Genomic DNA, 27,756 nt, shown 5'->3' with positions numbered 1-27,756 from the left:
TATCAGTACATTCGAATTGTTGTTTTGCATTTCGTACATGATATCCCCCTTGTCCCGACCCAACCCCCCTTTTCCCGAGTCATGGAAAAAAAAAGACCGAAAGGCATGGTTTGATCGTGAGATGGAGAACCACTCGCTTTCTGAAAACACGTTCTCGAGAGCCTGCCTCCAGGGGCGTGATTGTCATTGTTAGCATTACAACGCCCTCTTCGCCGCAATCGTCTTGCGGGCCTTGATGGTCATGCCGTACAGAGCGTCCTTGAACGCAAAGAGGAATGCGGCCGTGATGACGCTCTGGGTGACTTTTGGTCCGATGCCTTTTGTCATTTATGTTAGTTTCAAGTAGACAAGAGTAACCGGGGGAAAAAAAAAGAAAAAAGCTCACCTCCGTAAAGTCCAGCCCAGCCCTCCTCGCGCAAGATACGCGAGAAACTGCTCATCATGCCCTCCTTCGACCCCTCGCCGCTGGCGACGTGTGCTCTGCTCTTGACAGTGATGTACGGGTAAGTAATGCTAGTGGCGAGCAGCTTTCCGATGGCACCGAGGTAGAAGCTGTCCGTCGGCGTGACTCTCCTGCGCTTCTCCACTGCGTTCTTGAGCTGCTCGAAGATGGTGTACTGCAAGATGGGGTTGATGACCAAGACCAGTGCAGGCAAGACGCCCGCGAACAGTCTGCTGAAGCCTTCTTGGCGGATAATCGTCAGGAGCGTGGCGAGCGTGCTCGGGGCCTTGACTTTCTTCTCTGAGCCGCCACCGGGCAACACGCTCTCGTCGCTCTCTGACTTTCTGGCCGTCATGCGCGTGTTGACGACCCAGATGGGGTTGGTGATGAGGACGGTCGCGACACCAGCCAGCGCTCCGGCGGCCATGCTCTCCAGAGTCGTGAGCTTGCCGCCAGGACGCTGTGCGACACGCGCGGCCTTGAGGAAGAAAGAGCGCGACCACTCGTACCAGTAGTAGTAGACAAAGTTGGTCACGGTGATGCCGAACAGGGCAGAGTCCAGACCGGCATAGAGACCGCTGACGCCCTCGCGCGCGACGATGCGTCGAGCTGCAGCGAGAGTGTTGGTGTCTGCTTTCTTGGACTCGACCTGCGCACGAGTGGAAAGTGTGATGAGGGGGTAGGTCAGAGCCATGGACAAAAGCCCACCTCCTGCGCCGGACAGCGCATGAGCTACATTATCCGACTGCTGGGCAGCAGTGGTCGAAGGAGCGACGCTGGTGGACTCGCGCACCTCCTGAGCTGCTTTGGTAGCAGTGGTAGTGTCAGACATGATGGAATGGAAAGAAATATCTCAAGCTAAGCGAGAGCTCTCGTTTCGCGATAGGAAGAGTAGATTAGATATAGTAGATATATCCAGAAAACGGAAAGCGAACAAGCCACACAAGAACTTCCACAGATTCAGCAGAAAAGGGAAGGCTCGACGATTTGTACTTATTTTCAGAGCTGAGTCGCTGGACTGTTTGGAGATTTTATCGTACTCACTTTACACACCACAAAACCGATAGGCGAGGTTAATGCTCAGTTCAGGGAGAGCCGGACGTAATTGCCTTTTATAGGCATATGCCTGTGACGGCGAGCTGCCGAGGTTCCCCACATAGGGATGACTTGCATGTGGTCGTTCTGCTGCGCTCTCTTCCTTCTCCTGAAGCTCACGTACAGGTACCTGCAGTACCTTACCGAGCCTAGGTCCCCATACAAAACAAGCTCCAAAAAGTATCTGGGAAGCTCTAATGTTCTCGTGCTTCGCTATACCAGACCTGACTGCACAACGCAGCACGCTATCCGGCACTTCTCGAAGCTCGGGCATTACCGACCAAAGGATGCACCCGGCTGGGAGGGACGAGCCGCCAGTATTCGCTTTCGCCCCCAGTGTAAACGGGGGTGCCGGGGGATCCTGTAGAACAGTTTTTGCTACCTAATTGTCCTTATTTTCTTCTTTAAACCCTCGTACTGTGACGTTTTAATGTCGGCTAAAAGAATTTGGTCGTTGTGATTGTGTATATACAAAGCTATCTACCACGGCGACAAGAAACATAACTATCTGCACCCCGTCCTCCCACACCCCGTCCTCCCACATCGTCGTCGCTGCTCGTTGCTTGTGTACAGCAAGGCTGGCCGCAGCCGCTCGTTCCCGGTGAGAAGCACGACGGACACCCTCGCTGTGCGTGCAGGTGAAGCAAAGCGTCGACTACCGTCGTCCCAAGCTCCGCTAGCCTGACAATTCCTCATCGCTGGACGGTGTTGGAACTCGTGGGTAAAGTGTCGGAAGGAGACAATTCTATTCGTCTACGTGCAGTACGCAGAATTGCGTGCTCCCAGAAATCATCTATCAACGCCATCCTTTCTTATACGCGCCAGACAAAGTTACTGTTCTCGAGTAAACTGCGCGCGCTCAATCTTGGTCAACTGCTGTCATCATGGCCAGTCCGTCAGATCCACGATATCCCGTCATGCCACAACTAGACGATGCGTCAGGTCCGGCACGTGTCCAGAGGAGTCTGCCTGCCAAGGATGTGACAAACGAGTCGATAGCCGACGCATATGTCCAGTTCATCCTCTATTGCAATCCATACTATCCATCCGACGTTGACACCTCTGAACTGAAGCGTATCTTCAAATGTCCTCCACGAAGCGATGGCAAGGACTTCAATATATATACCCTCTGGGAGCTTATTCAGAAATTCGATTCAAAGGAGATCAAGACCTGGGCCCAGCTTGCTCTTGATCTCGGGGTCGAACCACCGTCCGCGGAGAAGGGCGGTAGTGTTCAGAAGGTCCAACAATATTCTGTCCGGCTGAAGGTAGGTAACCACAGCGAATCTGGGGGAAAGGCGATGATCTTTTTCTGACTGTTGCCCGCAGAGATGGATGCATGCAATGCACGTTGATGCTTTCTTCGAGTACCTGCTTGGCAAGAGACATACATATTTTTCGGACTTGCCGCCTCCTCATGATCCGCACCCGGCTCAGGGGAGGGACGGAGTGCCGGCGGAGGAAGACCTTGCCATTCGAGCTCTCGATCCCTCGTTTCGACCAAAGCGAGGCAGAAAGCGAAACGAGTCTCCTGAGGAGGAGGCGGCACAGCCAAAACGACCTTTGCTCACCACGTCCTTCACCTTCGAAGGCCAGACTCTGTACGCACAGCCGCAGTCCGCTCACCCTGCCAGCGGGATACCACTGCGGGCGCGGCCAGATGCTTATGAACAGGAACCGTGGGAGCCTACATCCGCCGTCACGTCGGACAATTTTCCACCCAGGCAGGGAGCCCCACATTCGGCTGTGTATCCTCGTGCCAATCATGACACGAAATGGAGTTTCCATAACGCTGATGGGCCTATAACGCCTCATCCGATGTCTGCAATTGAACCGAGGAGGTCGTTATCGAATTTTGAAGAACCATCATCAGCCAATGCGGCATCGGCGAACAAAGCTCGGTCACGGCGAAAGCATGGCCCTGCGGTATCTTCAGCATGGCCAAGCATCAGTGCTGCAAGCGGTTCGAAGCTGAGAGGTCGACCGCCAGTGAATCGAAATGTTCAAGAAGGGCCTTTTACGACCTTCCCGGCAGATCCAAGTTCAGAGAGGACGCCTTCAAGCCAACGTGCTACTCCCGGTGCTGGGCCCAATTCTACGCATGGCGACAGGAGTCCTCTGCAAATGCCCAGTGCGTACGTGTCTCCTTCAATGGGTCACAACGGTGATGGCCAGCAGCATGCCATTGGGAGACCCGAACGGCTACAGGTACAGGTACCGCCACACACAGGCGGACCAATTCGTCTTGCCACTCCAACCGTGCTCGTCAATGGTGAGTCCAACGGCAGTGCGCGCGATCGCGCACCAGGCTATAATGAGCGGCATGAGTACAGCGGAGAGCAAATGCGAGGCGACGACTACGGTCATCAGCCTCCAGGTAACGACCAGCGCCAGCTTCGACCAGCAGAGACAGGAGCTGCATACGCGGAGATGAAACGGATTCTTGCCACCGATCTTCTCCGAGCTAACTTCTCTGGAAGGCGTGACAGACTACGAGGACCCGAAGCGGCACGGCTGGCTGCTGCTATGCTGTCACGGCTCGAAGTTCCGCAGATGGACTCCGGGACCAAAAAGGAGGAGGCAGCCAGAACAGCAGCAGCGAGCTGGCTTGGAATATCATCCCGACTCGGCTTCAGTGGTGGCAGTCCCTGTCAAGAGAAAGAGATTGTCGTGCACAGGTTTGCAGTAGGGCCAAACGGATCACGAACACCGCTTGAGCCCGAACAGCGTGCAGGACATGTCGTAGAGAGGTACGAGGTCAGCTGGAACCTTGGTTTCGGCGGAGTGGGCGGACGCTTTGCTGTGGTAGGCGTAGAGCTCGAGCCTGAGGCCTCGGGGCCAGATGATCAGGCGGAAGACCGCGCAGTGGAAATAGTCTCGAGTGTTGCTGGGCAGCCCCCGGAAGAGATTGACTGGCATGCCAAGTTCATGGCACTGGACATGGCGCTCAGATTGATGAAGGGTCAGCTGAACAGGTTTCAGGATCGGGTATTAGAGGCAGTGTTGTGAGTCTTAGGTAGTTGTTCCATGTAGATCTACTCGAGGTTTCAGAGCTTGCATAACGCAAGAGGCCGCGAGAACAAGTTCGAATAGAACTGGGAATTCACATTCAGACTTGGGGTCCAGCATTCAGCAGCGTGGTTTGCAACGCGTCGTAGCAACATCCTTATTCCAGGGCTTCTTGCGCTTCGGAGCTTGACTGGGGGTGGATGATCCCTCAAGAACAACGTCAGGAATGTTGGTGGTAAAGTGCGGTGGGCTCTTCGACCGCCACCGCTTGACTCATGTTTGACGTTTGTGAGGCGTGACAATGAGTATACGGTTGTTGTACCGAGTAGCTAAGGTAATCAGGGCCTGGATGAGTGGAGGTAATTCGAGGACTGGATGAAGTGCAAATCCCAAGCCTTATATGTCTGCTACTTGATCTCGGGCGAATGTTTACCAAACGGCATGGAAATATCCAGACAGCTTTCAGACATGATTTGGGGTGTGGGGAAAGGCGATATGAGGTAAGACGTCCACTCTGTGACTGTTGCTATCGTTGACGGGTATAGTTCGGTAGTCCATACTTGTAGTCCACTTGCGGCCCAGATGAAGCTACTGGTACGGGAGCTTAGAGTGCTGAGTTACCTACTGTACAGCAGAGAGTGGCAGGGTTGGATGTCGTAAAGGTAAAGGTGGTACTGTGAGTGCTTGTCAATTGCACAGTAAGTGATCTCTGTCAATACCTTCAGCTTTCGGAGTAGTTTCTGCACTCCTACCTTACTTCACCTTTACTGTACACTGTACGAAGCATTCACTGTCGTTTGCCCCTCATTATCGTCACTTTCTGTACCTGGCTCAGGGTAACTTCAGGTGCTTGACGCAAGTCGTTGTTCTTATTGTTGCCGACGTTTGCTGCACATCAAAGTGGCACACGTCCTCCACACATTACTCTTCTTCCACCTCTTCACCTATCGCACAACTTCATTTACTTTACCTTTGTCGTCGCGCATTGCATCGCTCTACCTTTCCTTACCTCTTCATAGCTTTTCTGCGCAACATGTCCGAGTTCATCGGGTACGTCTTTCGCCAATTTATGTCAACGCGTTCCGTGTCAGCTCGTCAAGCTAATCAAATCATCGTTGTTACAGATCTCGCATATCGCTGATCTCAAAGAGCGACATCAAGTGAGCCCAACACTTGACCCATCGTCGTCGCGTCCACTGACCCAATCGTGTCAGATATGTCGGTACTCTACATGAAATCAACTCGGAGAACTCCACGGTTGCATTGGAGAATGTTCGATCCTACGGCACGGAAGGCAGACGCGGCAATCCCAATGAAGAGATTGGCCCGAACGATCAAATCTACGACTACATCGTCTTTCGGGGCAGCGACGTCAAGGACTTGACTATTGTCGAGACTCCCAAGGACAACAAGCCCCCTCAGCCTCCGCAAATGCCCAATGACCCTGCCATCCTCGGTGTATGTATCCCTGCTTTGTGGCATCTCCGCTGTCAGCCCTGCTCTCCCTGCGCACCGCCCCACCTGTAGCTAAGCTGATACACTACTTTTGCAGGCCGCAAGACCTCACCCAGGTGGACCTCCAGCGCCAGGAGCTGCGCCTCAGTCTTCGCAGCCTCCTTTCCAACAGCAGCCGCAGCAGCAACAGCAACAGCAACAACCTCCCCCAGGTCAGCAGTGGCGGGGTCCTCAGCCGCCACCCTTCTCTCCCTACGGCTACCCCATTCCTCCTCAGCCAAATGCAAGTTTCGCTCCTCCTGGTGGTCCACATGGGTTCCCCGGTGGCCCTGGCGCACCACCTCCTGGCTATGGCATGCAATACGGTCCTCCGCCTCCGGGCTGGTTCCCACCTGGACAGGGATTTCCTCAAGGAGGCCCACCCGGACCTTTCCCACCCCCGACCATCGGCCCACCTGGTTTGCAAAATCAACAGACTACTCCCGGTCCTAATGCGCAGCGCCCTGGTGCTACCCAAGAAGCCGGTCAGCAGCCCACTCCGCCGCAGTCGAAGCCGTCGCCAACAGAGCTACCTTCTGGAGTCGGCCCACCCCCGCCTAACGATTCGAAGCCTGATCAGGCCGCTGCCACCGCCCCGCCTCAGCAACAGCAACAGCAACAGCAGAAACCCGCACCCTCGGGACCCAGAAGCAACCGCGTTGCGCTCCCGCTACAGAGTCCCAATGTCAGATCAGGGCCTCAGCCGGTCCCGTTGCAGTCAAAGCCTGGCAACACAGCCCAGGCAGCCAATTCTGGATCTGCCGCACAGAGTGCCACTCAAGCCGCGGCTGCGGCCGTTGCAGCTGCCATGGCCAAACTCGGCCCAGTCCAGAGCGCTAAGCCTAGCGACGGAGCGGTGGACAACCTGACCAAGAAGGTTGGTGAGATGCGCACCGACGACCGCAACAGGAACCCACGCCACGCCAGCAACGCAGGTTTCCCTACCGGTCACCGCGGGGGTCGTGGCGGCAGACGTCCCAGCACGCAGCAGTCCAAGCCCGTCGAGGTGCCCGCGGCCGACTTCGACTTTGAGGCAAGCAACGCAAAGTTCGACAAGCAAGACATGGTCAAAGAAGCAATCGCCTCCGGCGACCCTCTTGGTCCACCAAGCGCAGACATCAAGCCCTCGGCAGACGGCGCAGCAGCAGAGAGCCACGAAGCCAACGGCGCATCAGCAGCAGACCACGACGACGACGACGTCGTCATCCCGAGCACGACCACTTACAACAAGTCGACCTCGTTCTTCGACAACATCTCGTCGGAACTCAAGGACCGCCGCGCGGCGCAAGACGACGGCAAGCGAGTCGGAGGCATGGAGTTCCGAAGCGAAGAGCGCAAGAAGAACTTTGAGACGTTCGGCCAGGGCAGCGTCGACACTGGCTTCCGCGGCGGATTCCGTGGCGGCAGAGGAGGTCGCGGCGGCAGGGGCGGATTCGGCGGTCGTGGTGGCGCAAGAGGCGGTGGCGGCTTCAATGGCGCACGCGGCGGTGGTGGTTTTGCGCCCCGCGGTGGAGCAGGAGTCGGCAGAGGAGGCCGTGGTGGATCCGTAGCCACCGAGTCTTTTTAGTTTTTGTTTCCTTTCTCTTCTTCGATAAGCGAGAAGCAGCAGCAGCAGCAGGAGTGTGTAAAACTAGAAAACCAGGAAATCTATCGTCACCCCTCTAAGAAAAGAAAAGAAAAGCAAAGAAAAGCAAAGAAAAGCAAAGATGATGGTTTTTGAATGTATGAAACGAACTCAACACATGCACGTATAATGTGTTGTTTATTGAAGATGGATTCTCACTCTAGTACTCTAGTCAAGGTAGGAAGAAGGAATATACCGCGACTTGTATACGTATGGTGGTTTCCTTGACTTTGTATGATCGAGGAATACTTCTGAATAGGCTGGCTGTTCAAGACGTAGATTTGCAAATACATATATAACCTAGAGTAAGGCTTTCCAAGATGTATATACATATACACTTCACAGATCAAGGAGTCCGATTCCTTCCTTTCTTCCTTTCTTCCTTCTTTCTCGTCCTGCACAGACATTGGGTTGTCTTTGACAGGTCTTTAGCCAGGTGATCATCCCGGTCTTTTCTTTTCTGATTTACGTTTCTATTTCCGAGCACACACGCCTTTTTTCCATTTGAGTTTCCCTCTTTCAAACGCTGCATGGTTGTATTCAGCTTCACTTCCTCTTCTTAGCAGCCCCCTTCTTGCTCGCAGACGAAGAAGAAGCAGAAGCAGACGTCGACCCGCCCTTGCTGACATTGACATTGACCTTGATCTCCGGGGCCTTGATGTCCTTGCCTTCCTTGACGCTGGCATCGGCATCAGCGGGAGTCGTGAGGGGTCTGTTCGCCGTCTTCTCCTCGAGTTCTTCGTCGTCGCCGCCTTGGCCGAATTCGTTGACGCGCGTGTAGTCGACCTGGTGTTCTCGTTGTTAGTATTATTGTTTGTTGGCGGAGAGACTGAAGAAAACAAAAAACACGTACCTTGTATTTGTATGATTGGTACAGATAGACGAAAAAGATGACGTCGTCACGCAGAGTGGCCAGACGATGCAGGGTGGGCATCTTGATGGTAAAGGCAAACAAATCATCGATGAAAGTGTTCAGGAACTTGTACGTCATTGCTCTGGCGGGCATGTGGGCAACGCTCTTCAGACGATAGTTGATGTAGAGCGACGGGACCATCATGAGGAATCCGTATGCGTAGACGGAGCCGACGAGAGTGGCGATGATGAAGCTGTACCAGCTCTTGTGCGAGTCATACAGCAGAGAGTAGACGGCGTACGCTAGAAGCAAAGGCACGGCGACAATGTAGAGATACTTGAAGGCAATCTCGTCGTACTCTTGCGTCTTCTTCTCCACGTCCGACAACTTGTGCTTGTCCTCGAAGACGACGCGATACGGCAGCAGGGAACCCTCGGGGGTGGGGCGAACGCGCACATCGACAGACTTTGTGATCTTCCAAGCCTCGATGGCAATACCCATTCCTTGACCGAACAGAATCATCCAGGAAGTGTTCTCGTTGTTGTCCAGGAGGTAGAGGAAGATGATGGCCTGCATGAAGACGTTGGCCAGGATCGTACGGACCGAAGTACCCACATTGTCTTTCTTGTTTTTCCAATGCGAGACATCGCTCTTGAATGCCAGCAGCTCGAAAATCATGTGGAAAATGCTGACGATACCCGTGGTGGCCAGAAGGTAGATGTTGCTGTCCAGGATGACCTCCTTGATCATCTCGAGTTCGCTGCCGTCACCACCGCCCGCGGCAGTCTGGCCTTGTGCGGCCTTTCGTGCGTTCTCCTTCATGCCCTCGTCCATGCTGGCCATTATGCTGAACTTCCAATTGGCTTCGTTCTTGAGCTGTATGTTGAGGGGAAGCTCGGTGACTGTGGAATTGATCTCGGTCATGTGGCTTCGCAGCTGCCAGAAAGTGTTTGGCCACAAGATAGGGTAGTACCAGGCACCTTTGCCGGACTCATCGCGGGCACCACTGGGCTCGAGATGGACAAACTGACGGGTAGCGGGGTGCATCTGGGGGAACTGGATAGCGCCCGAGTCGGGAATAAAAGAGAGAGTGAAGTTGGGGTGATAGAACGAGGTGATGGTAGGCCCAGTAGAATCGTGGACATGCTCGTCGGTCGATTCAAGCTCGTCTTCCGAGGCAGACAGCAGGTTTCTCGTCTTGGCAACCTTCTTCTTGCCCAGATACTGGGTGAGTGGGCGAGAAACACGGTATGCCTTTGAGAAGTCGTATCCAGGGGCGGTGGGGTCGAGGACTGCGCCGTGGTGAGCAACGTAGAAATGGGCCCAGAGTGTGCCGTTCTCCTGCACGGCCTTGGGGACATTGATGACGGTGTTGATGTCACGCTTGTCGTTGTAGTCGCCGAAGCGGAAGGCCTTTTCGTCAATAATGAGGGATTCCGAGGGCATCGACTTGAGGGCGGGCATTGCCAGTGAGGGCGAGATGTACATGGCAAGGTCTAGAGAGACATTGGACGGCCACAGGGGCATGATGGTCTGCGGTATAGCAGAGTGCAGAGAAGCATCGGGCGGACGGGCTCCAGGAGAGAAGGCGGCCTCTGTGGGTTTGACCGTGTCCGTTTTGGCAGCGCCCATGAATTGTTTCAGGACAACCTGGGAGAAGACGAAGATACCGACGATTTGCATGACAGAGCGGATGTTGGAGGTCCATCCACTGCCTTGGTCGGCCTCTGCCGCGACCTGCGTCTGCTGTTGCTGCGCTGGTTGAGACATGATGATGCTTTTTCCTGCCTCTATGTTCTCTTGTCGAAGAGGGAAGGAGTGGAGGCTGGGTCTGCCTCTTTCGTGGACAATCAGATGTAGTCTTATTAGCGACGGGCCATTGCTGGAGACGTATAGCTTTTGACTTGTATATTAAGATATATACAGAAGACCTGTCACCTCCAATTGCAGAGCTGGTGCTGATTATTCGACAAGACACGTACAGCTTCGAATGAACAATACCTTAAGAGTAGACCACTATTAATCAAGCTAAGGTGTGATATCTGACACAATCTCCGTGATATTCAATCTCGCCTTATCGGACCCCGCCTGGAACGGTTCGCCTCTCTTTCTCTGTCTTTTCGTCTTTGATCTGTCCAGGCTGGACCCTTTGGAGAATCATCGTCGGCTTCTCCAGCTCCGTCTACCCCGTCGTCCCAAGGTTTCCTGGGTCGGGGTTAGAAACTCCGGGACGTATTGGTGAATGAAACAAGTACATTAATCTACCTTACTGAATGCGACTTGCCTTGCTTCTTGTACCTTATAGTGTGGGCATCACTGTTTTATCATCAAACAAGACATGTCCAGACTTCACCAGTGTATCTCTAGACGACAATAACAACAATCACAAGGACAAGACCGAAGCACGAGCACGAGCGCCTTTGACGCTTTCGTCATCAGTCGTCGCCCTTGGGTCGTGACCATCAAATCCCAGGTGTCGGTCACTTTATTCCACTTGTCGCTGCACTTGCACTTGCATTTGCATCTGCATTTGCATTTGCATGGAAACCAGGCGTTGAATCTTTCTACTTGGAGCTGTGGGACGTGCTTGTGTCAGTCTTGATCAATCAGACGTTAGCATATCTGCCCACAGTGGTAGTAGTAGCAGCAGCTGATAGCTACCTACATACCGAGTCATCGCGTTCTTGTCTTTTCCCAATCCTTTCATCACCGCTGCCTAAGTCCGGCCACATTTGAACCCTCCATTCTGTCTGAGGTGCTCGCCGTCCCTGACCACATCCGCTGTTTCTATTGTCTCACACCTAATCTCCCTCTGACATCCTCATCACATACCTCTTCACCCACCTCTTCACCTCTTCACCTCTTCACCACTTCACCTCTTCACCTCTTCACCTCTTCCACACCGGTACACACTAGATCTCCAGTACCCTTGTCTATACTGGAGAAGCTCCGTGCGCACCATCTTATCTCCATCTCGCACATATCTCCACAGCCTGCAGCCTACCTGACCTGACCTGACCAAACCTTACCTCTGCCTGACAATCACATCCGGCGCCTCCAACATCCTGTTGTTCCGTGCTTGCCTTCTTCTCCACCGCCAGTGTTGCCTTGCGGAGTCGACAGCCGTTGCTCGACAACACCATCTCCGCACCGTCGACGTCAGCGTCACAGTGTCGCTGTCGTTGGTCGTCGTGCTCACCTTTCCGTGAACCAAGTCATGTTCTCCGAATGTAAGTTTCACCGCCCAGACTCACTCAATCACACGTCCCGTCCTTTGCATTTCCTCTCTTCTTCCTGTCGCGTGACCTGGCCACTCACACAAGTCTCCTCCCAGATGCCTCTCGATTCCTCGCCCAGTCGCAGAGCAATCTGCCCGCTGCACAACAGGATGTCGAGAACCGATCGCGCAACCCTCTGGATCGACGACGTCTGGCCTCCAACTCGCGCTATGTGCAGCGGCCCACCATGCCCAGTCCGTATCAGCAATCTGCCTCGTACCTCTCACGCTTTCCTTTCGCCTCGCGCCGACCTCAGGACACCGAAGTCCCGCTGTTTAGCACTCACCAGGGCTTCGAGCAAGAGGACGATGAAGCTCTTCATGAGCGGGACATGGCCGACTATCTGGCATTACAGAAGTCGAGGCGGAACTTTGGTCCCAGCCATCTGACAGAGTCGTCCGAACTCGACGACGACTACCGCGACAACTCCGACGACCCGCCGGCTCACCTCATCGTCCAGGACGATGCTCCCTCGGACGACTATCCTCTGGACAACAGTCCGCCGCGACAGCCCGCATCGAAGAGATCCGCCTCTGTTCCCGAGTCTGAAGCCAGCATGCCCAGCAGCACGAGTAGAGGCAGAGATCGCTTGGTCGACATCGAGCTGGCCTCTACCCTGCACGAGGACTCTGACGAGTACGATCGACCCCCGGCCGTACAGCGCTTCATCAACACGCCTTCGCGACACCCTCCTCCGCCAATGCCTTCCTCTTTCATCCCCCGAGAGACCGATTCCGAAACCGCGTTTGCACGACCACGCCCACCCAGCCCGGATCAAGACAGCGTGCCACCCACCGTCATCCTTCCAGCTCCCGAACCGCCACGCCACGACTTGTTCTGGGCTTCATTATACAAGATTGCCATCTTTGCCATGTTTGCGACCTTTGTCTTGGTCTGGCTGCACACCTCGACCCCGACGTCAAAGAAGCCGCTGGGAGACACTATATATTCCGCACTCATGTCCTCGATCAACATGCTCTTGTGGGACACGGTACTTACAGTCATTGTTGCCATGATCTGGCTTGCTCTTCTGCGAGAATATGTCCGCTTCCTGGTTCTGGCCATGTTGGTTGCTGTGCCCGTCATCCTCGTCTCCTTTTCTATATATCCCTTCGTCTCGAGCTACAAGGGTGCGTGGAGTGGCACCAGCATCCAAGACCGGGCGATGCGATGGCTCTCACTTGTTCCCGCCGTGACTGCTTGCGTTTGGGTCTACTCCGTATACAAAGGCCGACACTCTCTGGGCAAAGCAATCGGCATCCTGGAGTTCGCCTGCCGCATCGTGACCGCATCCCCTGCCTTGACACTAATGGGCTTCGGCACGCTGGGCGTTGTCGTGTGCTTCACATGGATCTGGATGGGCATGTTCACGAGGATATTCCTGGGAGGTCACCTTTCCAAAGTTCAGACTTTCATTGTTGATCTGAACACCTGGTGGCTGGGCTTTTATTTTGCCATGGTCTATCTGTGGTCATTGGGTGTCATCGCTGGCATCCAGCGTGCGACGACCGCAGCAACGGTGTCTCAATGGTACTTTCACCGTTTGAGCGTGCCGGCGCCCTCGTCGACTGCTGTGGTAAAGGCCTCGTTCTCCCATGCTGCAGGTCCTATGCTCGGCACCATCTGTCTTTCGACATTTTTGGCACTGCTGATCCGTCTGCCGCTCATCATCCTGCCCCGCCGAATTGCCAGTCTCGTAACGCTGTGCGCCTTTTCCATGGTGCCGACCTCTCTGGCAGCACTCACGAATCCGCTGACACTGACGTATGCCGCCATCCATTCGCAGCCCTTGAGTATCAGTGCGCGCGGCTTGTCTCAGCTGCACTTTGTCTCCAAGACATCCCCCACCACCACATTGAACCCGTCGGCATTTGCGTCACCATCAGGAGGCAGTCTGATCCCATATCGACTCGCCAAACTCTTGTTGCACGCGACCCGGTTCATCATGTCGTTTGCCCTGGGTTTCGGCGGCTGGGTCAAGTCAGCTCGAACCGTGCAGCTCGCAGGCGGAGGATTCAAGGGGAGTCTCTACGCCTATATCGTGGGTTTCATCGCGGCGACGATCGGATGGGCAGTCCTGGGTGCCATCGAAGGCGTGATCGGGGGCGTGGTGGACGCGAGTCTGATCTGCTGGGCGAGCGAAACCGGCGGGAGGGGAGGAGCCGGTGAAGCGAGGTATTGTCGCGAAGCGGGTGAATTGTTCGGGGACGGCGATTGAGATGAGTTTCGTTTCTCTTTTGGTTCGATGAATTGTTATAGCGTGATACCACGGCGTTCTTCTCTTGTTTCTTGTCCTTCCTTCTCTATCAATTCCCATCTTTCTTCGGGAGTCTTTCACACCATTTCGACGTGCATTGGATTCTGTTCCAGGGGAGGTTATCCAAGCCCCTCCATGTGTGTGTGTGTGTGTGTTCGAGCTAGCTCAGTATATTGGATTCCTTGTCGCATCAAAGCGAATGTTTCACGCGCGAAAGGGTATATACTACACTACTATCATACCACTCTATTCAATGAGCCTACTCCTTACTTGCTTGATATCTGAACATCCCGATCTCTCGCCATGTTTCCATGCTCAGACTTCCTCCCGCTCTGTCATGAATGTCCGTTCCAATCACCTGATATCAAGAACTGCAAGACAGAGAGGGGTGTTCTCTGCATTTCTCGAGTGCGGGCATGTTGGCATGTGGGCGACCCTGTCCTCGTTGATAACGAGGTACTCTTTTACCTATCACTTGGATACAGTGTTCTCGTCTCGTGTCCTTTCTCGCTTCGATGCATTCGCTGCTTGGCTTTCTGCTTTTGGACTGTTCTTGTGGTTTCCTATGCTTGGCTTGGCTTCTCTGGGTCATTTGCTGTATTGTATACCGCACTATCTGAGACAGACACTCGTTCGGTTCATGTCTTTGTGAACCAGACAGGGCCGGAAAGGCAGGTGGTATAGTGTAGAGGAACGAACACCCCTGATTATGTAATGGTAGAGGGGAGGGTGAGATGTAAGCTGTCTGTCTGTCTGTCTGTCTAGCTTGTTCCTTTCATCTCGTTATGTCTCTTCTTTTCCCGACCCACACCCCGTCCCTCAGGAAATGCCTGATATTTGTGTCTCAATCACGACCCACGCTCGTGGATGTTTTGTGAAGAATGAGTAGAGAAAAGAAAACGCCGTAGCTATGCATTTCCGAGTCGTGTAACAAACAATTCATAGAGACAATGCCGCTGTCCCCGCCATGTCTCGATCCCGATCCCATCTAGTATCTTCGCCTGACCAAAGCCCGTCCGTCCTTCCACAGTCCCATGACGCCCACCGAACCATATCTCTGCCTTTCCACTCACGCCATTGAAAGCGCAGGGTTACCTTGCGCCCACGCGCTCTTACCCTTTCCACTCTTGGGCGCTTGGATCTCGAGTCCGGCCTGCATCATGTTGATCCGGTGCAGCTTCAAGCGAAGCTGATGCTCGATATCGTCGGCTGTGTTCATGACTGCTTGATGGGCATCTTCTCTGCTGTCCTTTGGTGGAGGCTCGAGAATACCGTTCACAGAGTCGATCCTGGCGTGGAGCTGACGGCGGTGGATCATGTCGACCAGCTCATCCTCGATAGATCCCGAAGTAGCCGATGCAGAGGGCGCGGCGGAGGGAGGAAATGCAGTCGCGAGTGCGGATAATGTGACCGACGAGAATGGAACAAAATACTGAACGATGCTCTTGCTCCTGATCATTTGGTAAAGCGAGTCGAGATGTGACGTCAAAAAGAGGTCGAGGAGGTAGTCGTTGCGATAAGAGTCGAGAATGGCAAGAGTATGGGTGTACTTTCCCGCGCAGAAAAGAGATATCGACCGGCGAACGTGAGGCTCAAGCTCGAGAAAGTTGCGGAAGCGAGAATCGTCAAGAACAAGAGACTGTAGCTCCTGGCGGTCCATCGAAGCAAGTGCGCAAAGTGCCGCATAGACGGCGACGTCGTTGCCAGTCATGACGCTGGTGGCAAAGTCAACTCCTGCGACAGGTCCAAGAGTAATATATGATGGGTCCACGGCGATGAAAGTCACGGCGGCCATTCGATAGTTGCCTTGACCCATGTTGGCCAGGGCAGACGCAACCTGGGCTATGGGATCAAAGCGAGCCTTGTCTTCAGGTCGCAAGGATAGAGCACGCAGTTTCTGGCAGTTTGATAAGGCGTGAAGCCACTGATGTGAGATGAGGTTGATGTATATCAGCTTAGTAGTCATTTCGGCGATGTGTTTGGGCGTCGTGCAGAACTCGCGCATCTTCTGGTAGGCCTTTGCAGCAGCATCGAAGTTTGCCATGTTTAGATAATGCGTTCCGAGATCTTCTTGACCCATCTGGAGGTTCACATACTGTTAGACCCGAGACATGCATGATATTTGGGATGACCACTAGAACTAACCCTGATGCTCTCCTTGATGAGATTGTTCTTGTAGCCACGCAGCTCATGTTCAAGACGATCTGTCTCCTGCTCATTTAGTTTGTTCGTCCTTTCCACCCAATCCAGTTGTGGCGTAGCTAGAGGATCGCTGGGATCGACGTTGCGCAGAAGCGTAGCGAGACTTAGATACAGAGCCGTATCCTTGGTGTTTTTGACTGCAGCAAAAGCGAGATGCAAGGCCTCGAGAGCAAGAGGAGGACATATTTGGGCGATATGCCTCAGGCGTAGGATCCGTGTGTGCAAGTCGTAGTTGGTCGCATAACTCTCAAGATCGAACTTTGGGGCATCTGTGGGACGTATAGACTCAGTACAGGTCCACAAATAGAGATATACATATATGTTCTCCGAGCGCATCCCACTTACCGGCGACAGGCAATCCCTTGGTCCTACGATCTGTAAAGTGAGCACTTTGCTCCACCACGCCTGCCATTTTGGATCAGGTTCGACTGTTTATATGTCTCAGGTAGCTGTATGAGTTGTCAAAGACCTGGCGTGTTTATGATTGAAGTTGATGTTAGTCGTGATGAGCACCTCAGTCCTCTGACGTCTATTGCTCTTCCTCGATTATACTTATTCACCCGGGTATCATTCACATGCAAATGGTGGTGTTGCAGCTGAGATCGGACTGACGTCGTTGTTGCCTGTCGGCGTACCTTCCCTAAAGAGACATCGCGACAGGTACCTCTGTACTCCAGACATGAGGGCAGTAGCGGGCTTGGAGCTCCTATTGAACAGTCTTGGCAGGCTCGCACTCGTCGCCAAGCCGGATGAAATGACCAAGAGTGGCTCGGAAATTCCAGGATAAATCGATAACCTTAATCGCATCGTGACTCGAGCCTTAACATTTTCACTTGTAGTGCACAAAGTTGACAGTCACCGGAAGCGCGAGGTGGATTAATCTTTCTTTTTCTTCCTCCAGTAAACATGGAGCCAATCAGGGCCGACTTCTCCCGAAACAAGTCTTTCTATTCATCTGAGTAGCCTATGTGACGAATTGCGGCGTGACCTTTGAGCTTATAAGAGCGGTCGATTAGAAAATCAAAAGTTTCCTTGTGTGTTCGTCTTCCTTGCTTGCTCTGGCTAAAGTAGTGTCAGGTAACTCTAAGGTATATTGCCATAGTCCCAGTATCAACCGTCGAGTACCTGAACTCTGGGCTTTTCTTAGCGTCCTTGTGAATTTTGGAACACGTAGAGCGTGACAGGTGAGTCCTGTATCTCAGTATACCTTATGCTAGCTTCATAGTTCAACGAGCATCTAATTGACCGTCTCCCGATAGCCACCGTGGCCCTACAGTGTACACTCTTCCACTTCTTCCACTTCTCACACCACCGACTCAAGGCAAGTGCGCACTCGGGCAACCGTGCGTCTCTATCTTTCCCCGGACGCACTTCTTCCTGAGGCCGACATCGCATCACAGGCCAGTCACAAGCCCAGCAACGGCGTACAGAGTACCATCTTACACCCTTCTCGTCTCATCTAGTCCTTACATACGTCTCTCATCGCCACCATGACTGCCGTAGCCATGAAAGAGACCGTCAAGGAGGCGCTTCTGGGAGTTGAGGATGAGCCTCAGCTCTCCCACCAGTCGCGTCTTGATTTCATGCAACATGCCATCGATGACACCGAGTCTGGAGACTACTACATGGACGAGGATCGTTTCATCAGCGCCATTGCTCCCGAGAGCGAAGACTACGTACGTCCGTCTTGCGCCCTTTGCTGCTTGTCGTTCTCAATGGCTTTTTGTGAATAAAAACAACACCTCCGCTGACTCACTCTACTCTCCAAACAGCACAAGATCAAGCGCTCGCAATATGCCATTCTCTTCCAGGTCGCGGACCGCAGCAAAAGCGGTCGCGTTACCCTCTCCGATTGGAGCACATTCAACAACCTGTTGGCCAAGCCTGATGCCGAGTACGAGATTGCCTTCCGCCTCTTCGCAGACCCAAAGACCGGTATGGTCGACTTCAAGTCGTTCAAGGACGCCTACGCTCGCAACCGCAACCCCGATACCATCCCCTTTGACTGGGACTCCAATTGGGCCTCTCTCTACATTGGCGACAGCAAGAACAGGCACAGCATGACATACCCTCAATTCGCCCAGATGCTTAGAGGTCTTCAGGGCGAGCGTATCCGCCAGGCTTTCCACCGTCTTGACAAGAACAACGATGGTTACATTGAGCCTGACGACTTCGAGCGTATCATTCGAGAGACCGCTGGCCACAAGCTGTCCGACCATCTTCTTTCCAACCTGACCACCCTCTGCAACATCTCGCCTGGCAGCAAGATCTCTTACGCCAACGTGCGCGCTTTCCAGAACGTCGTTCGTGAGATGGATCTTGTCGAACTCGTCATTCGCAACGCTGTACAGAAGTCCGATGATGGCAAGATCACTCGAACTGACTTCTTGAACGAGGCTGCTCGCATCACCCGCTTCTCTCTGTTCACCCCAATGGAGGCCGATATTCTCTTCCACTTTGCTAGCTTGGATCAACCTTCGGGTCGCCTTGCCGTTTCCGACTTTGCCAGAGTTCTCGATGCTTCGTGGATCGCCTCGCATGCCTCCCACGCAACCGGCGCCGCTTCTGATGTTGCAGCAGCCGCCGTCGCAAAGTCCAAGTCATTCCTGCACGACGTCCTTGTTAGTGCTCATCACTTCGCTCTTGGATCCATCGCCGGTGCCTTTGGTGCCTTTATGGTTTACCCCATCGATCTGGTCAAGACTCGCATGCAGAATCAGCGAAGCGCTAGGGTGGGTCAATTGCTCTACAAGAACTCTCTCGACTGCTTCAAGAAGGTCATCTCCAACGAGGGTGCGAAGGGTCTATACTCTGGCGTCTTGCCTCAGCTGGTCGGTGTCGCCCCCGAAAAGGCCATCAAGCTGACTGTCAACGACCTTGTCCGCGGCAAGTTCTCCAACCCCAAGACTGGAGCCATTTGGTGGCCTTACGAGGTCCTTGCTGGTGCTTCTGCAGGTGCATGTCAAGTCATCTTCACCAACCCTCTCGAGATTGTCAAAATTCGATTGCAAGTGCAGGGAGAGGTCGCCAAATCGCAGAAGCAGGTCGAAAAGAGGAGTGCTATGTGGATTGTGCGCAACTTGGGTTTGGTTGGTCTTTACAAGGGAGCTAGCGCTTGTCTATTGAGAGATGTTCCGTTCTCCGCCATCTATTTCCCCACGTACAACCACTTGAAGAGAGATTACTTCGGCGAGGGCCCCAACAAGAAGCTCGGTCAGCTATTGCTTACCTTACAACTTTGTCCGTGTTGTTGCTAACACTTCTTGTCAATCAGGCGTTCTGCAGCTCCTCACCGCAGGTGCCATTGCTGGTATGCCCGCCGCCTACCTCACGACCCCCTGCGACGTCATCAAGACCCGTCTTCAAGTCGAAGCGCGCAAGGGAGACACACAATACACCTCCCTCCGACACTGCGCCAAGACAGTCTGGAGAGAAGAAGGCTTCCGCGCTTTCTTCAAGGGTGGTCCTGCTCGTATCCTCCGATCATCGCCACAATTCGGATTCACCCTTGCCGGATACGAAGTTCTACAAGGGCTTCTTCCCTTGCCCGGCGGCGAGGAAGACCTCGGCCCAAGAGGAAGCGTAGAGCCCGCAACCGGTCTACAACAAGCCAACGCTCCTCTGCCGTACCTGAGGAGTCGCAACGCACTCAAGATCATCTTGGACCTCGATCTCGGCTTCGGCAAGCCCAAGCTGCCCGAGGGCAAGGCCTGGACCGGCGTTCCAGGTTTCGGCAAGTAAATCTATCTTGTACACTATGGGAAGAGCTTGAGGATACTCCTCGAATTCGATGTTGTTCGGACGAAAAAGTGGTTTGGGATGCGCTATACGGTTTTTGTTTCTCGGTGCATAGCGTTAGAGGCGTCAATGTATATATGGAAGCGTTGGGAGGAAGCACGAAATGGGGCCAATCACACGTTGGCAGTGAAATGTATAACAGCTGATATGAAAAATGCATTTCAGGTCAGTTCATGCCTGGAACATAAGGTAGCTCAATGGATTCGTGCCCTTTATTGTCGTTGTGCTCCGGTGGTTCTGACTGTATAGCAATGCCAAGACATCCCGAAACCTGGGGACGTACGTCAAGTCAAGCACTGGAGCAACACCAAGCAATCGTCCCGTCAGCATTCGAGTATGTGCGTTCTTCCGTCACTGTGCTCGAAGCAAATTCTGTATACTCGGATCACTACTGCATCTGCAACAATGCGATCAGAGAACATCTTCACTTATATATCAGTCATACACCATCTGTAAACGCCACTTGTCTTGCTCCTTCGGGCAGGGGTGTGGTTCTTGCACAACTCGTCTGAGCTTGACCTCGTGACTGCTATGCAAGATACTCAGGACATGTATCGGTCGAACTTCCAACCAATATGCAGATTAAAGCTTTCGAATGCGACACTTTATCCTTTCTGCCACGCTGAATCAAAGTTCCCGGACCTCGAGGGGCCCATGCTGCTGAAACGGAGAGGCGTTGTAGCCCGAGTCACGTGCCAAGGTCCACATGGCGCCAGGAACAATGAAGTTGAAATAAACTACATCTAGGCACATGGCATGATGCGGGGAGATCTACGGCAGCAAGGTCAGACAGCAGGGTATTCGAATGGAATATGATCTTGTAGAATGTGGTGTGGCGACGGCTCAGAAGGTCGTAAGGTCCTTTTTAAGCCCGTAAGGCATCCAGGGAGCGACGACTCTAGCTGACGCGGTCTTAGAATCACCGTTGACCATGTTCAGGTCCATTATTTCACGATCAGAGTGTTGGAGTTGTTTTTGTTGATGGCATTGGACGGCAGAAGCGAGTGTTGATTCCCGTCCGGGGCTGATAGTTTAAAATGACTAGCGGCATAAAACGCCAAGCCAAGATTCGCCCGTGCAGTGCAGCTCATCACCCAACTCATCAGTGCACTTCCCATCATTCATTTCCATCCTTTCTTCTCTTTCGCGTTGTGTTTTATCTATGCTTCATCCATGGTCCATCGACTTCTGGCTATCATCTTTCGTGTGTGACAGTGTGGTGTGTGGTCGCTGGAAACTCATCTCTGACTTGAAGGCTTAAAACCATCCTCCAAACGCCGACGCGACAGCATTTGCTTTGAACACATTGAACTCTATCCGATCTGCAGATGATCACCAAGACTGCGCCGCGCAAGTTCTTTCGCTAGGGATCTGATCTTGCATCGTAACATCACCTCCAACCGGCATGGCTTATCGGAAACGCAAGGCCGATTTCGACGAACCCCCGAAAAGCGACTCCGACGACGAGGACTACGACAACAACGCTTTCACCTCTTCGCAACGGGCGCGCAATACGAAAAGAACACCGAGACCCAAGACCAAGTCTCGAAAACCAACTAAACGAGCGAGAAGAGGGGGAAGCTACGGAGACTCTGACGGAGTCATCGAAGACGACAGTGTCAGCAGCGACGACAACGACTCGTTCGGTGCCGAGAGCGACGCAGACGAAGGCGACGAGCCAGTCAAAGTCAATCCCAAGACTGGCCGTAGAGTGCGCAAGACGGCGATCAAGCCAAAGGACTACGCTGAGTCAAGCGACGAAGAGGAAGAAGAAGAAGAAGGAGACGGTGATTCTGAAGTCCCGGACTCCGAAGCTGCTCCTCCTTCTCCCAAAGTGAAGAGGGAAGGTAGCGTCCCACGAAAGTCTCTGGTTGTCAAGCTTCCCGTAGATTTTTCGAAAAGCTCGGCAAGAAATCAGAGATCCACCAGATCACGGACTGGCAGCAGGTTCGAGGCGAGAAGCGCGACTCCCTCAGCAGCTGCAGCTATTGGAACCCGGCGTAGTAGCCGCATATCGCACGACGAAGAGACTGATCTGGTTGCATTGACCGGCTCTGGCCGTCACACACGCATTGCGCGTAAAGGAACAGCAACACCAGAACCACAACCACTAGCGATACCGCGCTCTCTATCACGAACTCGCACAACCAGACACACTCAGGGCCTCAAATCATATCCCAGTGCCATAATGGAAGTCTCACAAGAGGAAAACCCCGCCTCTCAGGATTTCAATGTTCAGTCTGGCCAGGGTGACTTGCTCCCAGGCATTGACGATTACGCAGCTGGTGCAGATGAGGATCCCAAGGTGGAAGCAAGCGATGTTGAATCTCCTTTTGCCCCGGATGCCCAGCAAGATGATGATGTCGAGGAGGACAAAGCTGAGTCCGATGCTTTTGCGCCAAAGGAACCCATTGAGGGTAACGGTGATGAAGATGAAGATGACGATGACGAACCTGTTAAAACGAGAGGCGGCAGAAGTCTGAGAGTGAGTATTACTGGATTGCTTTCCATTGGCTGTAACATTCGTGATTCTACGATGCTGATCCTCTCTGCTAGTCACGTGCCAAGCCCGAGAGTCCCCCAGCTGCCTCTAATTCTGGGTCCCGAAGAGCGTTGCGCCCGCGCAAGGCTGGACAAGAACAGAGCAGCGACTTCGAACCCGACGCAGACGACAATGCCGCAGACGAACACATCTCGAGCTCTGACGAACTGCAGCATTCCAACAGGAAGTCCCGCAAGAGCGACAATGACTCAAGCAGTAATGGAGGTAGACGCTCGACGCGGTTAGCCGGGAAACGTGGCAGAGGTTCTCAACGTAGCAATCATTCTGACGACGCTGCAAGCGAGCTTGATCTCGACGAGATTGCCGACGAAGCTGCGGAGCTTGATGAGGACCGTCGTCGAAACAAACGTCCACGCCGAAGCAAGCGAACTACAGAGGGTATAACCTTCGAGCCTACCACCCTACGTAATCGCAGCAACCGCCCAGATTACAGAATATTCCGTCCAGAATTGCTTCAGCGAGATGACGAGGAGACCGTTGTCGCCCCTGCTCCAGCATCGCAGCGCAATCGCAGAGGTGGTGCTGCACCGTGGAGAAGTTTGTTCTCAACCCTTGGCCCATTTGGTGGTGCCGGAGGACCTACTCCTGTATTCGGCGGTCCTGAAGGCACGGGCGCAGCGGCTGGCGTCGAATCTGACAGCAGCGATGATGACAATATGTCTAAGATGCCTAGACTTGGGGGCACTGTTGGCATGACTCCCACAGCCGCTGCGGCACCTATGTTCCCACAGACTCACAACGCAGATCCGGCCCAAAGCACAGCCGGCGCACCCTCTAACTTTGGCAAATTCAAAGACAAGAAGGCGCTGGCTGACGCGGATCCTCTTGGTGTCGATCCAAATGTTAGTTTCGAGGGGGTCGGAGGTCTGGACGATCACATCGATCGACTGAAAGAGATGGTTGCTCTTCCTCTACTTTACCCCGAAGTCTTCCAACAATTCAAGATCACCCCTCCACGTGGCGTCCTATTCCATGGTCCACCCGGAACGGGTAAAACCCTCTTAGCTCGTGCTCTGGCGTCAAGCGTCAGTTCTCAAGGCAAGAAGGTAACTTTCTATATGCGCAAGGGTGCAGATGCGCTCAGCAAATGGGTGGGCGAGGCCGAAAGACAACTGAGATTGCTTTTCGAGGAGGCCCGAAAGAACCAGCCGAGTATCATTTTCTTTGATGAAATTGATGGGCTCGCGCCTGTACGCTCAAGCAAGCAAGAACAGATTCATGCCTCCATCGTAGCTACGTTGCTTGCGCTCATGGATGGTATGGATGGCAGAGGTCAGGTGGTCGTGATTGGAGCGACCAATCGTCCTGACTCCGTTGATCCCGCTTTGCGTAGGCCTGGCCGATTTGATCGAGAATTCTACTTTCCTCTACCTAATCAATCAGGACGGCTGGCGATCATTGACATCCATACTAAGGGCTGGGACCCGCCTCTGCAACCGGCATTCAAGGATCAACTGGCGAGTTTGACAAAGGGCTACGGAGGCGCTGATCTTCGAGCTCTGTGCACAGAGGCCGCTTTGAATGCTGTGCAGGGCACATTTCCGCAAATATACAAGAGCACTAAAAAACTGCTCATCGATCCAACCAAGATCAGGGTGCTGGCGAAAGACTTCATGATTTCCGTTAACAAGATCGTACCATCATCTGAGCGATCCGCATCTTCGGCGGCTGCCCCGCTCAACAAAAGCATCGAACCACTCTTGCGCGAGTCTCTCGTGAAAGCGTCAGCACTGCTTGACGAGATCATCCCTCAGAAAAAGCGAGCTACTGCACTCGAAGAAGCCATGTTTGATGATAGGGATGACGAGCGTGGATTTGAGAAAGAAACACTGGCGCGAGGTATCGAAATGAATTTTCTTCTTATGCATACGACATCGTACTAACGGCTGCTCCAGAATTCGAGACAGCGAGAATTTTCCGTCCTAGACTACTCATTCGTGGACTGCAAGGAATGGGACAACAGTACCTCAGTCAAGCACTTTTGAGTAAATTCGAAGGTCTTCATGTTCAGTCTTTCGACCTGCCAACGCTGTTGAGGGATTCAACCAGGGTAAGCCGAAATCGGACTTCAAGGCAGGACGTGGCTAACATGAAGTACAGTCTCCCGAGGCAGCGATCGTGCAGCTCTTCGAGGAAGTGAAGCGACACAAACCCAGCGTGATATACATACCAGATGTGGAGAACTGGTACATAACTCTGAGCGATTCAGCGATAAAGACGTTTACCGGCATCCTGAGAAGCCTCCCTCCCACCGACCCCGTACTTCTATTAGGCGTCCTGGAGATGCCTACAGAAGACCACAAGCCAGATGGCGGTATGATGCGAGATCTCTTCGGGTACTCCAGCAAGAACAATTTCAAGCTCGATCGGCCAAATGAGGCTGCGAGGAAAGAATACTTTACAAATTTGATGCAATATGTTGGACGATCACCTAGAGACTTCCCGGATCCGTCAAACAGAAAGCAACGAGTGTTGGAGGAGCTCCCTGAAGCGCCAGAGATTGAAACACCAAAGGGTCCTACCAAGGCCGAGATCAAAGCTCAGAAGAAACGGGATCGACACACACTGAATATGCTGAAACTGCATATCCAGCAGGTCATGGATCAGATCAAGCTCAAATACAGAAAATTCAGGACACCTATCGTTGACGACAGCCTCATTGCTTACCTTTACGATGAGCAGGACGATGACGTGGTCACCACGGATTTGGATCATGAACAGGCGCAGCAGATGCTTGATCGACCTTACACTTTAGAGAAGGACGAGAAGGGTGTAACTGGACTCCGCGAGACGGCTACAGGCAGATTTTACTACAACCTCGAGATCGTGACCATTGAGAATCGACTCTCAAATGGCTACTACAAAAGGCCAAAGGACTTCCTTGCCGACATCAAGCGTCTTGCAAAGGACGCTAGAACCAGTGGCGATCCTGAGCGGACACTAAAAGCAAATGAGATGGTTGCAAACGTTGAAGTGGATATGATCAGCCTCGAGGCTTCGCAACCAGCTCTCATCGCCGAGTGTGAGGCTGTTTCGGCTCGAGAACAAGCTCGAGAAAAGGAGATACTGGAGAAGGCAGAGCAATCACGACGAGACGGCTACGATGTCCCCATTGTCACAGCCAATATCCCGCCCCATGTGTCAAACAGCACCGGCGATCAATCTGCAGGACCTCTGCACCTTGGCGAGAATGTTCCAGGCGCACGCGCCCTACCGCCATTTACCCCAGCCAAAACAGGCCATGCCCCACTTCAGAATGGTACAGGTGGCTCGGAAGCGCCACAAGGGTTTCACGAGGACACCGAAATGACAGATAGTCAAGACCTGTCCTCAGTCTCGAATGCACACGAGAACAAGTATGAAAACTTCGCTTTGTCCGGATCGGACCCCCAGCGCACACAAAGTCATACTCAAACAAGTGCAATCACGCAAATTCGTCCTGGCACGGATATCAAGGACTATTACAACAGTGCTTCGACAACAACTTCAGGACAGAGGACGAGCGACCAAAGCAATCGTACCAGCGGTCCCTACACTGGTCACTCGAACGGGCTTGGTGGATCACATGAATCAAGTCAGTCAAATGTTGCCCGCAATGGCGATCTACCAGACTTTAGTGCGTTCCTTCCAAGCGGCGGTAGTCAACTTCCAGATACACAGCCCGAGATCGCAAGCTCAGGGTCGCAAGCATCTCAGTCCTCACCACAAGTCATGGGGCCACCACAGCACAACCGGCAATCATCATCAGTCCATGCTTTGCTCAACGAACCGGTGGAGAACTACCTGCATGTAATCCCGGTGGACCCGGATAACCTACATCGACTGCATACAGAACTGGTAACCAAGTCTAGCGGACTGACTATCGAGCAGCTGGAGCAGGTTATGTCTAGTTTAATGGATGCCATTTGGCGCACCAAGAGTGATGCAAACCGCAACCACGCAGCGGCTGCGGTCTCGGATGCATTCAACGAGACCATTAAAGACATCGAGGAATATCAGCAAGTGTTGGACCCTAGTCAGAAGTTCTGATAGTCTTTTTAGAGCACCAACGTCTTCAAGAATGGACGCATCGGCTCTGTGGAATACAATCACTCTCTACTCATATAGCGGAAAATGTGCATCTTCATGCAAACAATGCAGTGGATTGCTCGATAGTGGTAAGAGCATGGCTCAAGTGACGGGGCTCTTTTCGGCGTCTTCATAAGCATTAGATAGACTAAACAAGACGTTCGATGCCGTCGTTTCATTCTACAGACATGCGTTGTTCATGTAAAAGTATGCTTTGCGTTGAATTCATCCACCAATCTCCTTGCCGTCTTGACGATATCCACTGCTCCAGGGGAATCCGAATGACAACACAACGAAACCTCGCGATCTCCAATCGGCATCTCGACAGTCTCTCCTGTCACAGCAACGACGGAAGACTGTTCCAGCTGAACTCTGATATGCGCCTCGGTCTGCTCAGAAGTCCACGGTCTAACATCAAGAAAGCATCAGCAAACGGCATTCCAGCATCCCTCCCCACACGCCAACCCCATTTCACTGGATTTTCTTCTTCCGGAAAAAAAAGCTTACTGTTTCTTGCGATCAATAACCAGCGTCATATCGCCATTGTACTTGACGTCTCCGTAAATCTCCGGCGTGAAAGGAAGCCCCATGTCCTCGGCGACTTTTTGGTGATGTGTGCCCGCGAGCCCGAACACTGGTGTTCCCGGAGGCACGCCTGCATATACGGCTCTGCATACTTCTTCGTCGCGGTACATCATGCCTTTACAACCCATTGTCACAATTAGATGAATCATGCGGATTGTGCGGGTTTTTGCGGGCTTTTGGATCCTTTTTGCTTACCGTATAGCACGCCATGCGGCTTGACATGATGCAAAGGCACGCCCTCGGCGTCGAGGAAGCCCTTCAGTGCGCCGACTTGATATCGCACCAGCGCGGTCAATTCTTCGGGCGTGAGCTTCATCTCGCGTCGGCCGAAGCCTTGGATGTCTGGTAGGCCTGGGTGGGCGCCGATCGCTATGTTGTGCTTTTTGCCTTTGGGGTGAGGGAGATGTCAGTATCGCAAGGAGGAGGAGAGGAGAGATGGGAGGAGTGGGGGCGCGCAGTACAGGCTCGGACGGTGTTTTGCATTATCA

The 27,756-nt window shown here is 53.2% G+C and overlaps 8 protein-coding genes across 8 annotated transcripts; 5 read left to right on the top strand and 3 right to left on the bottom strand.

Annotated features, from left to right (window-relative positions):
• Positions 1-195: 195 nt before the first annotated feature.
• On the bottom strand, positions 196-1,274 carry AAFC00_001346 (uncharacterized protein; the record flags this gene model as incomplete). Its single annotated transcript, XM_069340525.1, has 2 exons — positions 196-317; positions 386-1,274. 2 exons carry the CDS (start codon positions 1,272-1,274, stop codon positions 196-198), a joined length of 1,011 nt encoding a protein of 336 aa, XP_069203993.1.
• Positions 1,275-2,421: 1,147 nt separating this feature from the next.
• On the top strand, positions 2,422-4,546 carry AAFC00_001345 (uncharacterized protein; the record flags this gene model as incomplete). The annotated part of the gene is made up of 2 exons (XM_069340524.1): positions 2,422-2,805; positions 2,867-4,546. 2 exons carry the CDS (start codon positions 2,422-2,424, stop codon positions 4,544-4,546), a joined length of 2,064 nt encoding a protein of 687 aa, XP_069203992.1.
• A 1,033-nt stretch (positions 4,547-5,579) lies between these two features.
• Positions 5,580-7,607, top strand: AAFC00_001344 (uncharacterized protein; the record flags this gene model as incomplete). Its single annotated transcript, XM_069340523.1, has 4 exons — positions 5,580-5,596; positions 5,671-5,706; positions 5,761-6,004; positions 6,099-7,607. The coding sequence occupies 4 exons, from the start codon at positions 5,580-5,582 to the stop codon at positions 7,605-7,607; spliced, it is 1,806 nt and encodes a 601-aa protein (XP_069203991.1).
• Positions 7,608-8,210: 603 nt separating this feature from the next.
• On the bottom strand, positions 8,211-10,287 carry AAFC00_001343 (uncharacterized protein; the record flags this gene model as incomplete). Its single annotated transcript, XM_069340522.1, has 2 exons — positions 8,211-8,450; positions 8,518-10,287. The coding sequence occupies 2 exons, from the start codon at positions 10,285-10,287 to the stop codon at positions 8,211-8,213; spliced, it is 2,010 nt and encodes a 669-aa protein (XP_069203990.1).
• A 1,447-nt stretch (positions 10,288-11,734) lies between these two features.
• Positions 11,735-14,013, top strand: AAFC00_001342 (uncharacterized protein; the record flags this gene model as incomplete). Its single annotated transcript, XM_069340521.1, has 2 exons — positions 11,735-11,747; positions 11,852-14,013. 2 exons carry the CDS (start codon positions 11,735-11,737, stop codon positions 14,011-14,013), a joined length of 2,175 nt encoding a protein of 724 aa, XP_069203989.1.
• A 1,108-nt stretch (positions 14,014-15,121) lies between these two features.
• AAFC00_001341 (uncharacterized protein) lies at positions 15,122-16,666 on the bottom strand (the record flags this gene model as incomplete). Its single annotated transcript, XM_069340520.1, has 3 exons — positions 15,122-16,132; positions 16,198-16,523; positions 16,600-16,666. 3 exons carry the CDS (start codon positions 16,664-16,666, stop codon positions 15,122-15,124), a joined length of 1,404 nt encoding a protein of 467 aa, XP_069203988.1.
• A 1,078-nt stretch (positions 16,667-17,744) lies between these two features.
• On the top strand, positions 17,745-19,995 carry AAFC00_001340 (uncharacterized protein; the record flags this gene model as incomplete). Its single annotated transcript, XM_069340519.1, has 3 exons — positions 17,745-17,930; positions 18,027-19,467; positions 19,529-19,995. 3 exons carry the CDS (start codon positions 17,745-17,747, stop codon positions 19,993-19,995), a joined length of 2,094 nt encoding a protein of 697 aa, XP_069203987.1.
• Positions 19,996-21,457: 1,462 nt separating this feature from the next.
• Positions 21,458-26,644, top strand: AAFC00_001339 (uncharacterized protein; the record flags this gene model as incomplete). The annotated part of the gene is made up of 4 exons (XM_069340518.1): positions 21,458-22,537; positions 22,609-24,454; positions 24,511-24,665; positions 24,716-26,644. The coding sequence occupies 4 exons, from the start codon at positions 21,458-21,460 to the stop codon at positions 26,642-26,644; spliced, it is 5,010 nt and encodes a 1,669-aa protein (XP_069203986.1).
• Positions 26,645-27,756: the final 1,112 nt, after the last annotated feature.

The sequence above is a fragment of the Neodothiora populina genome (assembly GCF_041146345.1).
Source record: "Neodothiora populina strain CPC 39397 chromosome Unknown canker_contig_12, whole genome shotgun sequence".
In the NCBI taxonomy this organism is placed as follows: domain Eukaryota; kingdom Fungi; phylum Ascomycota; class Dothideomycetes; order Dothideales; family Dothioraceae; genus Neodothiora; species Neodothiora populina.
Note: the sequence above shows the minus strand (reverse complement) of the source record. Positions and strands in the feature narration are given on the sequence as shown.